This window comes from Balaenoptera musculus, chromosome 1 (genome assembly GCF_009873245.2).
Source record: "Balaenoptera musculus isolate JJ_BM4_2016_0621 chromosome 1, mBalMus1.pri.v3, whole genome shotgun sequence".
Classification (NCBI taxonomy): Eukaryota; Metazoa; Chordata; class Mammalia; order Artiodactyla; family Balaenopteridae; genus Balaenoptera; species Balaenoptera musculus.
The window spans coordinates 136,074,895-136,088,972 of record NC_045785.1 but is presented as its reverse complement, the minus strand read 5'-3'; the positions used below and the strand labels follow the sequence as shown (position 1 = coordinate 136,088,972).

Sequence of the window (14,078 nt, the reverse complement as noted above, 5' to 3'; positions counted from 1 at the left end):
GGTGGCTTCTCTTGTTGCGGAGCACAGCCTCTAGGTGCGCGGGCTTCCGTAGTTGTGGCTCACGGGCTCTAGAGCGCAGGCTCAGTAGTTGTGGCGCACAGGCTTAGTTGCTCCGTGGCATGTGGGGTCTTCCCGGGCCAGGGCTCGAACCTGTGTCCCCTGCACTGGCAGGAGGATTCTTAACCACTGCGCCACCAGGGAAGTCCCTGTATGTTTAATTTTAAGAAACAGCCACACTGTTTTCCAAAGTAGCTGTACAGTTTTGCATTTCCACCGGTAATGAATGAGAGTTCCAGTTACTCCACCACCTGGTCAGCACTTGGCATTGTCGTTGTGTGAAGACATTCTAAGTTTGTAGTGGTATCTCATTGTGGATTTACTTTGCGTTTTTCTGATGACTAATGACATTAGGCATCTTTTCATGTGCTTAGTTGTCATTTGTATGTCATCTCTGGTGAAGTGACTGTTCAGATCTTTTGTCCATTTTTAAATTGAGTTTTCTTGAGTTTTTTTTTTAAAAATATATTGTAGATACAAGTCATTAATCAGACATGTAATGCACAAATGTTTTCTCCCAGCCTTAGTACACATTTTAATACTCTGTGTCACAAAATGAGAGAGTGCATGAAACTCTTTTGCTGTATTGTGAGCTAAGATGGTGACTCCAGGGAAAGCACTTCTGTGATCCAGCTGTGAGCTGAAATAGCTCGTTTTTTCCTCCACAGAATCTCATTTTTTTCTTCAAAGAATGACTCGCAAACTGGTTATTGAGACTTGCATATGTTCACAAGTCTCAAAATTATCTTAAAAAAACTTGACATTTTCTCAAAAATGAATGAGGTGAACCTGTCACTTCCCGGAAAACAACTGACAGTATTTTTGTGGATGATGAAATTAGAGCCTTTTTTTAAAAAATAGAATTTTGGAAAGCTCGTATCAACTGCTTTCATCGTACAGATTCCCAGTAGTTAAGTTTTTCTGATGGAATTGGTGGTGATATTATTATATGATTTTGGATATTGTATAATGAAATGAGTCAGCGTTTGGAAGATCTTTGATGCTCAGTAAACTAATACTTTACAAATGACCAGTACGTGATGCTGTAAAATCATATGTGGGTAAAACATCCATTCACAATACAGGATGGAGCAGTGGGTTGTAATGTATGAGAATACACAACGTCTTTGGTACAGTTTCAGCTTCCAAGTTGCAGCTAACCTTTAAGAAACTGCCACTTGTCGAGTTTTCGTATTGTGTCAAGAAAGAATATCCACAATTATCTGAAAAGACTGTTAAAATACTCCTCCCTTTTCCAACTACCTGTCTGTATGAGGCTGGATTTCCACCATATACTTCAACCAAAACGCATGTCAACAGACTGAATGTAGAAGCAGATGTGAGAATCCACCTGTCTCCTGTTAAACCAGATATTAAAGAGATTTGCAAAAACGTGAATCAGTGCCACTCTTCTTACTAAATATTGTTGTTTTTCAAATTTTTGGCAAAAACATTAACATATCGTAATTTCATCATTATGTTTGATTAATTGGTAAATATTTTTAAATATCAGTTTGAATTTCTAGTACAGTAAGTGGCAATAGCTAAAGAGTCCACATCAATCTGAGTTCTTTGGAGTCTTCAATAATTTTGAAAAGTGCAAAAGAGCCCTGAGACCAAAAAAGTTTATGGATCACTGCTTAAGAGTTTAATTCCGGCATCCTAGTTGTCTGCTCGTTTGGAGAATGTGGTATGCCCTAGCCTGGGGCTTCTAGTTCTCAAAAAGGAATTCAAATTTCCTTTACAGAACTGATAATTTTCATATTCTTTAGAATGAGATATCATTTTAGATACTAAAAGAACTCTGTCTTCTGTTGTCATAGAGGAAATTCAACACTTACAGATAAACCAAGTACTTCATATTATGGCAAAATGTATACCTCTTTCTTTACCAAATCAGCCAGAAACCTCAATAAAGAGTAAAAATAGCAGATTGACATCTCAGTTACTTAGTCCTTCCTCTTTTTGTCTCAAATAGAGTTTCTCTTTAGCACTAAAAGCATACGACTGATGTGAGAGGAAAAATGAGGGGACTTGCCTAACCCATGAACTGGTTATGAACATAACCTTGGTAGATTCATTATTGGCCGCGTAGCTCAGTGATTTATTCAGCCGGGCCCAACGGCTGTATTCTCTGTTTAACATTCAGCTTTTTAGCTCTCATCAGTATTCACAGTCCAAGATACTGTAAGGCACCTTTCTTCATTTTGTTACTGCTGTCTCCTGTGATACTTGAAATGTCAGAGAGAATAGGATGCATGCAATTTCTGTTTTAAAGCCATAGATAACGAACACACTGATTGAACACCCAGAAGAATTGGTTAAGAAATCATAGAAGGATCAAAACAGATCTCTTAGTTTAGGAGCATGAAGATTGTAATCTTTATACACAAGGAGACCATGATTATAAAATGAGTCCTTTTTGGCTTTTATGTGTGGTAGTGTTAGATTATAATATTTAAATGGTGGCTATTGGCCCAATGGCAGGGGCAGGGGAGGAGTTTTAAAGACCCTGTGACTGTATCTAATCTAAAAGCAAAATAGGCCATAGCTCTTAATGGCCTAGTCTCACTCCCTAAACATGAAGCACACTAATCTGCTGTACAGAGTTGCTTAATCCAGGAAAGTAGATACATTTAAAGCTAACAATGTTTAGGAATCTTCTAATGAGATGTTGGATTTTAAAATGTCTCAGATTAAAATACTTGCCTTCTAATAGACTAGCTGTGTAAGAGTAACCCTTCCTTCTACCCTTTTTTACCCCCCTTCCACACGAACCTCCCCAAGAAAAGGAAAGTTGTTTTAGAACCTTTTCTTCTGAATATAAATTACTTCACTCCAACTGGCAACATGTGTGAATGTTAACGGCCCTTTAGTTAATTTATATTATAGCTTCTTAGACTACTTTTAAGTACAGTCCGTTAGAAAAATTAAATTTCGTCCTTCACAAACAAACTTGGTAATTATAGCTGCTTAAGTAGTGGCTGTTTTATTTTGAAATCAGCTGAGAACATAATACTCAGACTGTTATTTTAAAGTTTTGAACTTTGATATTTGTCCATGAAGAGCCTTCTGTAACGACTTAAAAACACTTTGGGGAATGGTGGTTGCTGAGGATGGTGTCTGATCGTAAAGGTTCACCTAAGTCTTGTAAGTTGTTCGTGGAACATACTGTCTCATATCTCTCCTTTCCCTTCACCTGAATACAGAGAGGTACAGAAAGCAGTCAACACTGCACAGGGATTGTTTCAGAGATGGACAGAGCTCCTCCAGGACCCATCCACAGCCACGAGGGAAGAAATCGACTGGACCACCAACGAGCTGAGAAACAACCTCCGGAGCATAGAGTGGGATCTAGAGGACCTTGACGAAACCATCAATATCCTTTTCTGCAGTGTCTGTGCCACGTGAGGCAAGCAGACAAATGGACAAGTTTCATCCAGATGTCTCAAGTACATAGATTAGATATTGCCTTTTATCGTTGATTGATGTTGCCCTTATTCGTACCATGACACACTTAAAATCGTTGACCAGTAATCTAAGGTGGAGTAGTCAAATCCTGCAACATGAAGGTGGCATAGTGCAGTGATTTGGAGCTTGGACCCTGGAGTCAGACTGGGTGTTCAAGTCCTGGCTCCGCCAGTTACTAACTGTAACTTTGGGCACATTGCTCTTCAGTAGAACGTTAGGATAGCAGTTGTACCTAGCTCATAGGGTTGTTGAAAGTTTATGAGGTAAAGAGCTTAGAATGGTGTCTGACACACAGTGAACTTCTATGAAAGTGTTAACCATCATTATTTCAGAGAGGTGTATACAGACTAGTGTTATACATTGGTAATTGGAAATCAAAAGAAGATCCTTCTCTAGACTTTTTCCTGTTCAATGCCAGTGTCCATTAGAGAGGCATCTTGTACCATGAAACTGCATTTACTAAAGCAGATCTGTTATGCTAAGTCATGCTATCGATGTTAAATAAGTCCACTGATCTGACTGATGAACCAGAGAATGGTAAAAGCTGGATTATATGGCCTTTCTTTTAACTGGAAAAATCCCATTTAATCAGAACTTTAGATTGAAGATATGCCATTTGCATGTTTTGAGTTCTGTTTTGTTTTTCTCTAAGTGTGGTGTAAAACATAAAGGAAACTAGCTTTTGTCAGGATCACGCTGCAGTCAGCACACAGGTTCACATGCAGTTGATGTGTGGAGTGTATAATTTCTATTAATCACAGTGACCCCAGGGCATCTTTTAAATTATTAAAAGACAAATGTGTTCTCTAAAACTAGTGGAACAAAATGTGTGAGGGAGTGGGATCAAAAGCACAGTTGCAGGGAGATATGTCTTCCCTCAAGGTAGGAGGGAAGAGAAAAAGATTAGGGGAGATAGAGAAATTGTGAGATAAAGAGAACAAAAGTTTTAATAGATATCCGTCATTCAGCAATAGTTATTGAGTGTGCTATGTGCTGGACATTTCGTTAGTTACTGAGATTGGATTGATAAGCAAAACTGTACCAACCCGTGTAGAATTTACCGTGGGAGTATAGAGGGACTTGGGGGTGGGAGAAACAGACATTAGTCAAATATTGGCACAAGTGTATACTTGCAGATGATAAGATAAGTGCAGAGAGCCATGTGAGTGACACGGGACAGCAGAACCAAGCTGGGGGTGAGGAGAGCAGGAAAGCTTCACAGAAGAGCCTCGATCTCTAGGTTAAGAAGCAGAGTTTGCTTCTTGACAGAAGTGGAATGAGTTGGAATGGCAAATGAAAACAGCTTGCTGTTTCCCAGGACAAAAGCTGTCCTGGGAAAGGTGATCTGGAGTCAAAAAAGTGCTGGCAGGCATCTGGAAGAGCCCAGCTCAGCTGTGGTCAGACACCCGTGGGTTTGCAGTGAACCTAGGCAGGTCATCTCTGCCTCGGGGCACAAGGATCCTCATCTAGCTGTGGGCAGAGAAAGTTTGAGAATGATTGGTGTCAAGTTGACTATGTGTTCAGAAACGCTGGGCCAGATTTTATTGCTGTGAGAGATTCTGTGGTTTCACATGATGTTGGTTGTTAGGTTTTCGATGATGAAATTGCTTTACCTTGACTTTTTGACCCACGCATAGTCGAAGCAAATCCTAGGAAATTCAACCTCGATGCAACCGAATTGAGTATAAGAAAAGCTTTCATCACAAGTACTCGGCAAGTCGTCAGGGTAAGGGATGTGATCTTACTGTGTTATTTGTGCAAGAAATAGTCAGATTTCTCCGAACTCTTTCCTTTAATTTAAACTAATAGGTCAACTCTGAAACCCCTTTTTAATATGAATTAAATGCCAGTTTTCTACATATTTCTCTGATTGAAAAGAAATCTGTTTTTAGTATCGGTCAGACTTTTTTCTCAGAGCAAAAATGAGAGCATAGACTGCTGGCTTTGGGAAGGTTACTGTAATCTTCCTGTCCATACCTCTCATTCCTCCAAACCAGTTATCTTTTTTCCTCTTTATTTCTTAGTATACTGTATTTCTAGACAAAAAGAAGAACTGCTATTGTAGAAACCATTTGCTTTCCTGATTGATTGGTAATCACTTTGCATTGTGAAGGGTACTCTTACTGGGTTTGGATGGCGGCCTCTTCCACCATCTGAATTGCTTCTGGAACTCTTGCAACCCATTTACTGACATTTCCATATACAACTGCTTGACAGCCTTTCGGGAGTTATCCAGAGCAAGCAAGCATCTATCAGCGTGTAAAAAATCAATCCAAGGGAACAAATCTTTAGTCTCAAATTACTTAGATAATAACCTATTGTTAAAAAAGCCTAAGAGAAAATAGCATTTAAGTGAAATCTTGTATCGTTAAGATATGTTTGTATTTTGAAACTATATGGCTAAGCCAGTTGATTAGCATAACTAGATGTAGGAGAACCACCTGTCTTTAACATATGTACTAGAAAGCAGCTTCCTTGAATAAAAAGACTTGGGATCATACCAGTGCTAACATATGGCTTTTTAAGAGTCATCTTAGGCGGGAACCTTGGTGTGTGCTTGCCAAAGACTCCATGTCATGTGATTTCCTTTTGAAATTATTTCAGATGGTAGGTTATCACTGCACTTTAAATATTCTTGTTCCTATACTCATTAGTTGCCTTTCTGTATCCATGTACCTAAATTGTTTAGAAATAAACCCACATTGTAATGGGGGCAGTAACCTTTTTAGACCTAGGTGCCCCATCTATACAATGAACATTTGGATTAGACACTCCTAGTCTCTAGCCAGTTCAGAGGCTATTCTGATAAGGAAGCCCTGTTGTTAGGTGATGTATTTTTTTGGTAAGGTAAATAATTTCCCAATTACTTATTTTATGAATGTAGTGTGTGCTTTTTTAACTTTTTGTGATAGATTTTTCTGAAAATGACTTCTGTAGATGTTAGTATTTAAATGGTGCCTTGCAGTGAAGCGTATGTTCTTGACTTTAATCATTGTATTTGTTTTTCTGCAAGGTAGTACTTGTAAATTCTGCAAATTGAAATTCAGAGGTCAACATAGTAAGTGAGTTAAGTGAGTTGGTATAATTGGAAGTATAATCCAAAGTTCGTTTTATAATAATTGAAAAGCTTTTTAAAGTACGTTCTTTGAAAGAAGTATTCTAAATCAAGTCCATACTTCATAATGTTGCAGTCCTTTTATAGTTGAGATCTAAACTGTACTCAACTGTGTGACCCAACTGAATGTTTTAGAGTTTTTAATCATTCTTCTAATTTATTACTCCTTTTTGGAAGCTGTTACTATTTGTCGGTGATGGGTTAATAGTACCTAACTGAGTTTTTGCTCATCTGAGTTTACTAAATTCTAATTGAGGTTTTGTGGAAGAGAAGTGGTAATTGATGCTAACTTGATTTAAAAAAAAAAAAAAAGGCATTGTGTTGATTCAGTATTATTGCATTCAGCTGAACAGTATTTGTATCCAGAACTCTCTGGGTTCCACTTGGAGGACATTGATAGTGTGGGATCAGAGAGTTAGCAGTTTTGGGAAATGAAACACAAGACCAAGCTCAGATTAGGAATTTGTACATCACAAGTTTATGTAAGCTCCTCTGTTACCATTATCAGTGGTTTTTCATTTAGTTGCTTAAAGGAATACCTTTTGATCCACAGTGTATGCCAATTGTGCTTTCTCCTTCTTAGGGCATTATACATTTTTTGTTGCTGTTCTACCTGAAGAACTAAAATCTTGTGTTTGTTCTCAATTAACGTCCACTGTTTTTGCTTTTTAATAAGTCATTTTTGTTTATCTTCTCAATGTCCACTGTTTTTGTTTTTTAATAAGTCATTTTTGTCTAAAAAGTCTTGTATATGTTTTTCCAAATGTCTTTTAAGTTTGTGCAGTTGTTATTAAGTTTTGCTGGCAGTTTTTACTAAAGAAAGCAAAACATTCTTGTTTTTGTTTATATAACCTTGGTATTTTTGAGGTCATTTTTACGTTTGTGGAGTCGCCTGTACATCAGAGTTTTCGCTTGTGAGGTGTTCGTGTTATGGAAGTTTATTGCAGAAGTGATGTTGGGTTAATTTAGTAGTGAAAGGTTTTGCAGTGAACGGCAGAACAGAGAGAGAGGTGAGGAGACCTGAGTTCTAGGCTCAGCTGAGGCCTTAATAAATTTTCAGAGTGGCAAGTCATTTAGCCTCTCTGGATCTCAGTTTTATTTATCAATTAAATGATCCTCACTAACATTCTCCAACTTTGTTTAAACTTTCAAACGCAGTCAGAACTATAGCACCGCCTCCCCAAAATCCAGCCTCTTCAAACCCAAGAATTGTTTGTAGTCAGTTATAAGTCAAGATAGAAATGGCTTTGGTTAATCAAAAAGGGTGAGTCATACTCTGTGGTTACAAATGACACTGGGATGTGAGTCCTCTGAGCGGGAAGCACTGGGATTTATAGTGTGCCGTTCACTCAGCTTGGAAGATGGCATAAAATGGGAACAGGAGCATAAACAGCCAGGACTGTTGTTGTTCTTTTGGCAGGTGAACCGTTTTTTATCGGTACTAACTGCTGACTTGACTGCTTGTTCTAAACTTCTTGTATTAGAAATAAGATGCAGAAATTCCCTGGCGGCCCAGTGGTTAGGACTCCACGCTGTCACTGCCAAGGGCCCGGGTTCGAGCCCTGGTCGGGGAACTACCCACAAGCTGCGCAGCGTGGCCAAAACAACAACAAATAACTGTTTTTTTAAAATTTTTTTTAAAAAGATGAGTAATTATGTTTTTGGCATGACAGGTTGTTAAAAAATGCTCAAAACTGTTTAGTGACATAGTTTAAAATTCCATATCCTAATAAGAAGGTAATCTGTGGTATGGTATCTGGCAACTTTTACACTACATAAAAGAAGTGCCATCCTGAAAGTGAAAGCCATAGCTCTTTACCATCTGCCATGGCCCCAAACAGGATGTGCACCACACAGCTGTTGAGTTCACTGACCATCAGAGCTAACATACACCCACACACACATATTTTATTAAACAGAAAATTTTAAAACTGGAACTTTAAACCGTGTATTTCATTAAAGTAATGCGTGCTCATTTTAAAGAAAATTAGAAAAATTTTACAAGAGGAAAAAATAGAAAAAGAAACCTAAACTCAAAATAAGAAACATAAACACAAAACTTTGTTGTGTTTTTTACATAGTTGTGATCATACTGTTATGCAGTCATAAGCATTTTTTATTTTAATTTTTAAAATTAAAAGTAATTCATACTATTTTTAAAATACAGATAATTTTGATTAAGAAAGGTGAAATGCTCCTCCATTCTGTAATTCCACTCCCTAAAAAAAAAATCACAATTTTAAGTATTTTTTCTAGCCATTTTATAGACATTGAAGTACATTTTTAAAAGAAATGACATTAGTCTGTAATTTTTTTCTATGAAAAAATATTGTGGACATAGTCTTATATCAATACAGATATATCTAGACCAGTGCTGTCCAACAGAAATACTAAAATGCAAGCTATCTTTAATTTTCTAGTAGTCATATTTTAAAAGTAAAAAGAAACAGGTGAACTTAATGTATTTTTTAACTTAGTATATCCAGAAGATTATTATTTAAATATATCAATATAAAAGTAATAGAGATTTTTTGTTAAATTTTTAAAACTTTTTTTTAACTAAAACTTCTAAGTCTGGCATATATTTTACGCTTAAGGATATCTCAATTCAGAAGTGAACTTTTCATTGGGGATAATACTTCATCTGCATTTAGAGTTTATAATACAGTTGAAAAGGTTGATTTGCATACCCAGTATTTTCCAGACATGTGAAAGTTTTCCAGTAATTGAATTTAAATCTAAATTAATTAAAATGAAATAAAATTAAAAATTTAATTCCTCAGCTGCACTGACTCCATTTCATGATCTCAATAAGTAACCATAATTGGCTAATAGCTATTGGATAGAGTAGATTTAGATTATCCTTTTTAATGGTTGCATACTTTATCAATCCCCACAATGACCCTATAAAATATTATACAGAAGAAACAGGCACTTAGAAAAATTGAGTAATTTGCGCAACTTTGCATAGTTACTAAAAAGCATAACTAAGCTTGAACCCAGGTCTTTGACATGAAAGACTATGCTCTTAACCTCTTCTCTCACCTGGTTCTGTTATGATCTGTTTGATCACTGACCCTATTGGTAGATATTAGGTGGTTGTTAATTTTTGGCAATTGCAAACCATACTTCAGGAACCATCTTTGTGAGCATATCCTGAATATTTAAGTACTAAAAAGTTCAATGAAAATGCACATTTAAAACATTCGTTAATATTTTCAAAGTATCCTGCAAAGAGACCTTATCAATGATATTTCTAAAAGCAGAGTGCAGATTCCGTGTTCCTTAATACCTATATCAACACTAAGTAGTGTTCATCTTTTTCATCTTTCCCAATCTAACTGGGAAAAATCTCTCTTAACTTGCACTTCTTTGATTATTAATGGGTTAGTGCATCTTCTCATGTTTGATCATTTGTGTTTTTCTGTGAATTGTCTGTTCACCGAACTCTCTTCCTAAGTGTAATGTCTAGTACATGATATTACATTGTGTATAGGTTTACTATAAGTTACTATTCTCTTGTTTGGATATGATGCTTATTTCTACTTTTCTTTCATATTGTAAATAACACTGCAGTGTACATCTTTGCACATCTATTTCAGTATATATTTTCTATCATTTCCTTAAAATAAATGCTATTAGAATTACTGGGTCAAGGCAGTGGATATTTGTTACAAATATCAAAGCTCTTAATACAGAATGCCAAATTTATTTTCAAAGGGTTGGTCCAGTTTACCTTTCAGCCATTGTTCAAGAGCAGTAGTTTTTTTTTTTTTTAACATTTTTATTAAGTTATAATAGTACAGAAAAGTGCATGCACCCCAATTATACAGCTTGAAGAGTTTATAAACTGATCACAACCATGGAAGCAGACCCAGAAGCATTCCAGAGCATTCCCAGCACCCCCCAGAAACCCCCCTTGTGTGCTTTTACAGTCATTACTGCCCCCCTCACTGTCCTCCCTTCTAATAGCAAAAACGCATTCTACAGACAGTGTTCAGAGTTCAACTGGAACTTCAAAGTCACTTTTTCCATACATGTGTGCTGATATCTTTATTATGCAAGTAATGTTCATTATTTTTAAAAAGGCTACTGTAAAATGTATTAAATGCATTTTAAAAAAGCATATATTATCCCACCAGTGAACAATTCAGATATTTGCTTTGTGTAGTTTTTAATATATATTAAATAAATGGGATTGTACTATTCATATTGTTTGACTGAATATCAGAATGTCATCTTAAACTCCAATTAAATTGATAATTAGAAGAGGAATCCTGCAGTCCAGGAGATAATAGCATAATGGTCTCCTTTGAAGGTTTCTAGAATTTTTGGGGATCAGAGCTTCTCAAACAGCTTCTCACCTGGGAGGCTTGTTAAACTGTTCCTTAGAGTCTGACTTAGTAGGGCTGGGTGGGGTCCAGGAACCTGCATTTTTAACAGCACGTGCAGGTGACTGACTCAGGTAAATCTCAAACATTTAAGAAACATGGCTTATATCACTAAGTTTCCCTTGTTTTAAACGTACCAATACCTCCATTTTTATGGTGAATACTTTTTTTACTAAGCAGTTTTTTCTCAGTTTCTGTGGGTGGCATTCTTATATATATATATATATTTTTTTTTTCTTTTGAGGTTTGTGAACAGATAAAATAGGTAAAGAATCCTAGAATTTATGGGTCAACTGGACCCCAGGTAGAGCACCCTCAGAAATCCAGTGGGTGAACGATACCCTACTTGCCCAGTGTCATTTCCAAGGGCTCACGTACCCTCTTGTTGAAGGCCCCCCAACATCAGGGCACTTGTTCCTAGAGGCACCCTTTCCCATCGTGGGTAGCACTTTAATGTGTGGCGGTAAAATGATCTCTTTACTTCTGCTTTGCTTAATTGCCAGCATTTTCCCCACAGAATAACCAAAGTGATCTTTTAAAACATGAACCAGAATACTCCATGGCCCTGCTCAAAATATTTTAGGGGCTTTCCATTGCCTTAGAGCAGGGGCCTGCAGTCTATGGCCTATGAGATCTAAGAATGGTTTTACATTTTTTAAAGGGTGGTTAAAAAAAAAAATGTGACAGAGGCTGAATATTTAATATCTACTCCTTTACAGAAAAAGTTTGCCAACCGCTGCCTCAGAATAAAATCTAAGCAGCCTGAAGGCCCTGCGTGTTTTGGCCAGCCTTGTCTTACATCCTCCTTCCGACACCCAGCACACAGTGGCTCCTTCAGACAATCGGGCCTTCCTTCTCAAAAGCTAAAGCATTGAGCCTTTCCTGCCTCCAGGCTTTTGTGCTTGCTGTTTCCTCTGCCTGGAATTCTCTGCCCTTGCTCTTTCTGTGGTGGGCTCGTTCTTGGCCCTCAGGTCTCGACCAAGTGTCACCCCCATCTTTCTAAAGTGGCGTTCACCCACTGGATTTCAGCCCCGTTGACTCCCTTCCTTCCCAAAATGCTGGTCACCCTGTTGAAGTGTGTGTGTGACTGCTGTTTGCCTCTTGTCCTCCATGATGTGAGCTCCGTCAGGCAAGGACACTGTCTGTATCGTCACTGCTGTGCTCGGGCACACACTGGGCATCAGTAGGCATTTGCTGAGCGAGGGATCAGGCAGTTTGAAGGTTGCAGCAAGGTGGTTGTCATTCAGACTTCTCATAGTAGGAATCAGGAAAGCTGTGGCACTGTCTCATCTACCATTCACTTGTCGTGGGTCTTGGAAGAAGTTTTTTAAAACCTAATACTTCAACATTTGCACCTCTAAAATAGCCTACTTGCCAACAGGAAATTATAAAGTATTTTGGCATCCTTTTTTTTTTTTCAAGAAAAATTGTATTATAATAATCATGTACTCAGCTGAAATCATTTTAAAGTATATTGGGTTGTAGTTAAATATGATGCAAATGGCTCATATTTAATAAAGTGTTTTTTTAATTTTATTTTTTAAATTTTTGGCTGCATTGGGTCTTCGTTGCTGCGCGCGGGGTTTCTCTAGTTGCAGTGAGCGGGAACTACTCTTTGTTGTGGTGCGCGGGCTTCTCATTGTGGTGGCTTCTCTTGTTGTGGAACATGGGCTCTAGGTGCACAGCTTAAGTAGTTGTGGCACACGGGCTCAGTAGTTGTGGCTCACGGGCTCTAGAGCACAGGCTCAGTAGTTGTGGCACTCGGGCTTAGTTGCTCCGCGGCATGTGGGATCTTCCTGGACCAGGGCTCGAACCTGTGTTTCCTGTATTGGCAGGTGGATTCTTAACCACTGCGCCACCAGGGAATCCCCAAGTGTTTTGTTTTAGATTAAGTAATTCATTTTTCTTTCCATACAAAATTATTTTTGATACCACTCTGGAAAATACTGGTGTTAGAAATAGTCTATACTTGACATGAACGCAACTCAAATAAAATAAGTGACCTGTTTATCACTATTTGAAAATATTCTCTGGCGTGTAATGGTAAATATACTTTATCATAAAGCACGTGGTTTTTTTTACATGTATTATACTTAAAGATGCTAGCCCTTGAACACAGCTTTTGTGTGTATACCTCAGGGTTGCCATTTACTGGCTATGTGACCTTGAGAAAGTATCTTAGTCTTTCTAGATCTTAGTCTCCTCAATTGTAAAATGAAGGTAATACCAGCTTCACAGGGGCATTGTGGAAAGTCAGTGATTATATGTGTACATGTTTAACAGTGTTTCCGGCCTATGGTAGGTACCCAGGAAATACTTTCTCTTTCCTCATATTTAAATTTAGTGTCCAGGTTACTTCTTTTTAAGGGCATGTCCTTCTCTTTATTTCCTTTATTTTTGAGACTGAAAATAGAAGTCAAAGAATGCTGTATTTTTGTTTAAAAATTAATAATAAATTACGCATATTTTGCTAGTGTGCAAAATACTAACCATGATTTTGTTTAAGGATGTTCATTTGTTTTCTGGTCTTCTACTTATCTCATTAGGACATGAAGGATCAGATGTCAACCTCATCGGTGCAGGCATTAGCTGAAAGGAAAAATAGACAGGTGAGTAAACATCAGAATATACAGTATCAATCAAAGAAAATACAGAGATATTTGGAATTTAAAAATTCTGACTTCGTGTATCATGTATTCAAGCAGAAGACCTTGTGTGCTGAGCCCGTAGTGATGCTGGCAGGCAGCCTCGCCTCCGCTCCCCTCCCTCACACCCTCTGGTTCCCTCCTCTGGGCTCCCGTTGCACCCCCTGCGTACCTTAGAGCCTTTGCCACAGGCCATTTATTCTGCACCTGTTGCGCATATTCCGTGTGCCAGGCGCTCTGTTAAGAGCTGTAATTGCTTACTTTCTCTGCTGGACGTCAAGCTCCTTTGTGAGTTAGGAGGGATGGTGTCATGGTCTTTTTTCTTTCTTTTTTTTTTCTTTTTATTTCTAGCTGCTATTACATTGCCTATGCATAGAACTCACATTTATACCTACATAA

At 37.7% G+C, this 14,078-nt stretch overlaps 1 protein-coding gene across 6 annotated transcripts in view; it reads left to right on the top strand.

Moving 5' to 3' along the window:
- The window catches only part of STX6 (syntaxin 6), a 75,021-nt gene that overhangs the window by 13,240 nt on the left and 47,703 nt on the right, over positions 1 to 14,078 (top strand). For all 6 annotated transcript variants that reach the window (XM_036873826.1, XM_036873831.1, XM_036873841.1 and 3 more), the window contains exons 2-4: positions 3,267 to 3,436; positions 5,160 to 5,254; positions 13,581 to 13,643. In XM_036873826.1, the coding sequence (XP_036729721.1) occupies positions 3,267 to 3,436; positions 5,160 to 5,254; positions 13,581 to 13,643 (328 nt within the window). The remainder of the gene's footprint in view (positions 1 to 3,266; positions 3,437 to 5,159; positions 5,255 to 13,580; positions 13,644 to 14,078) is intronic.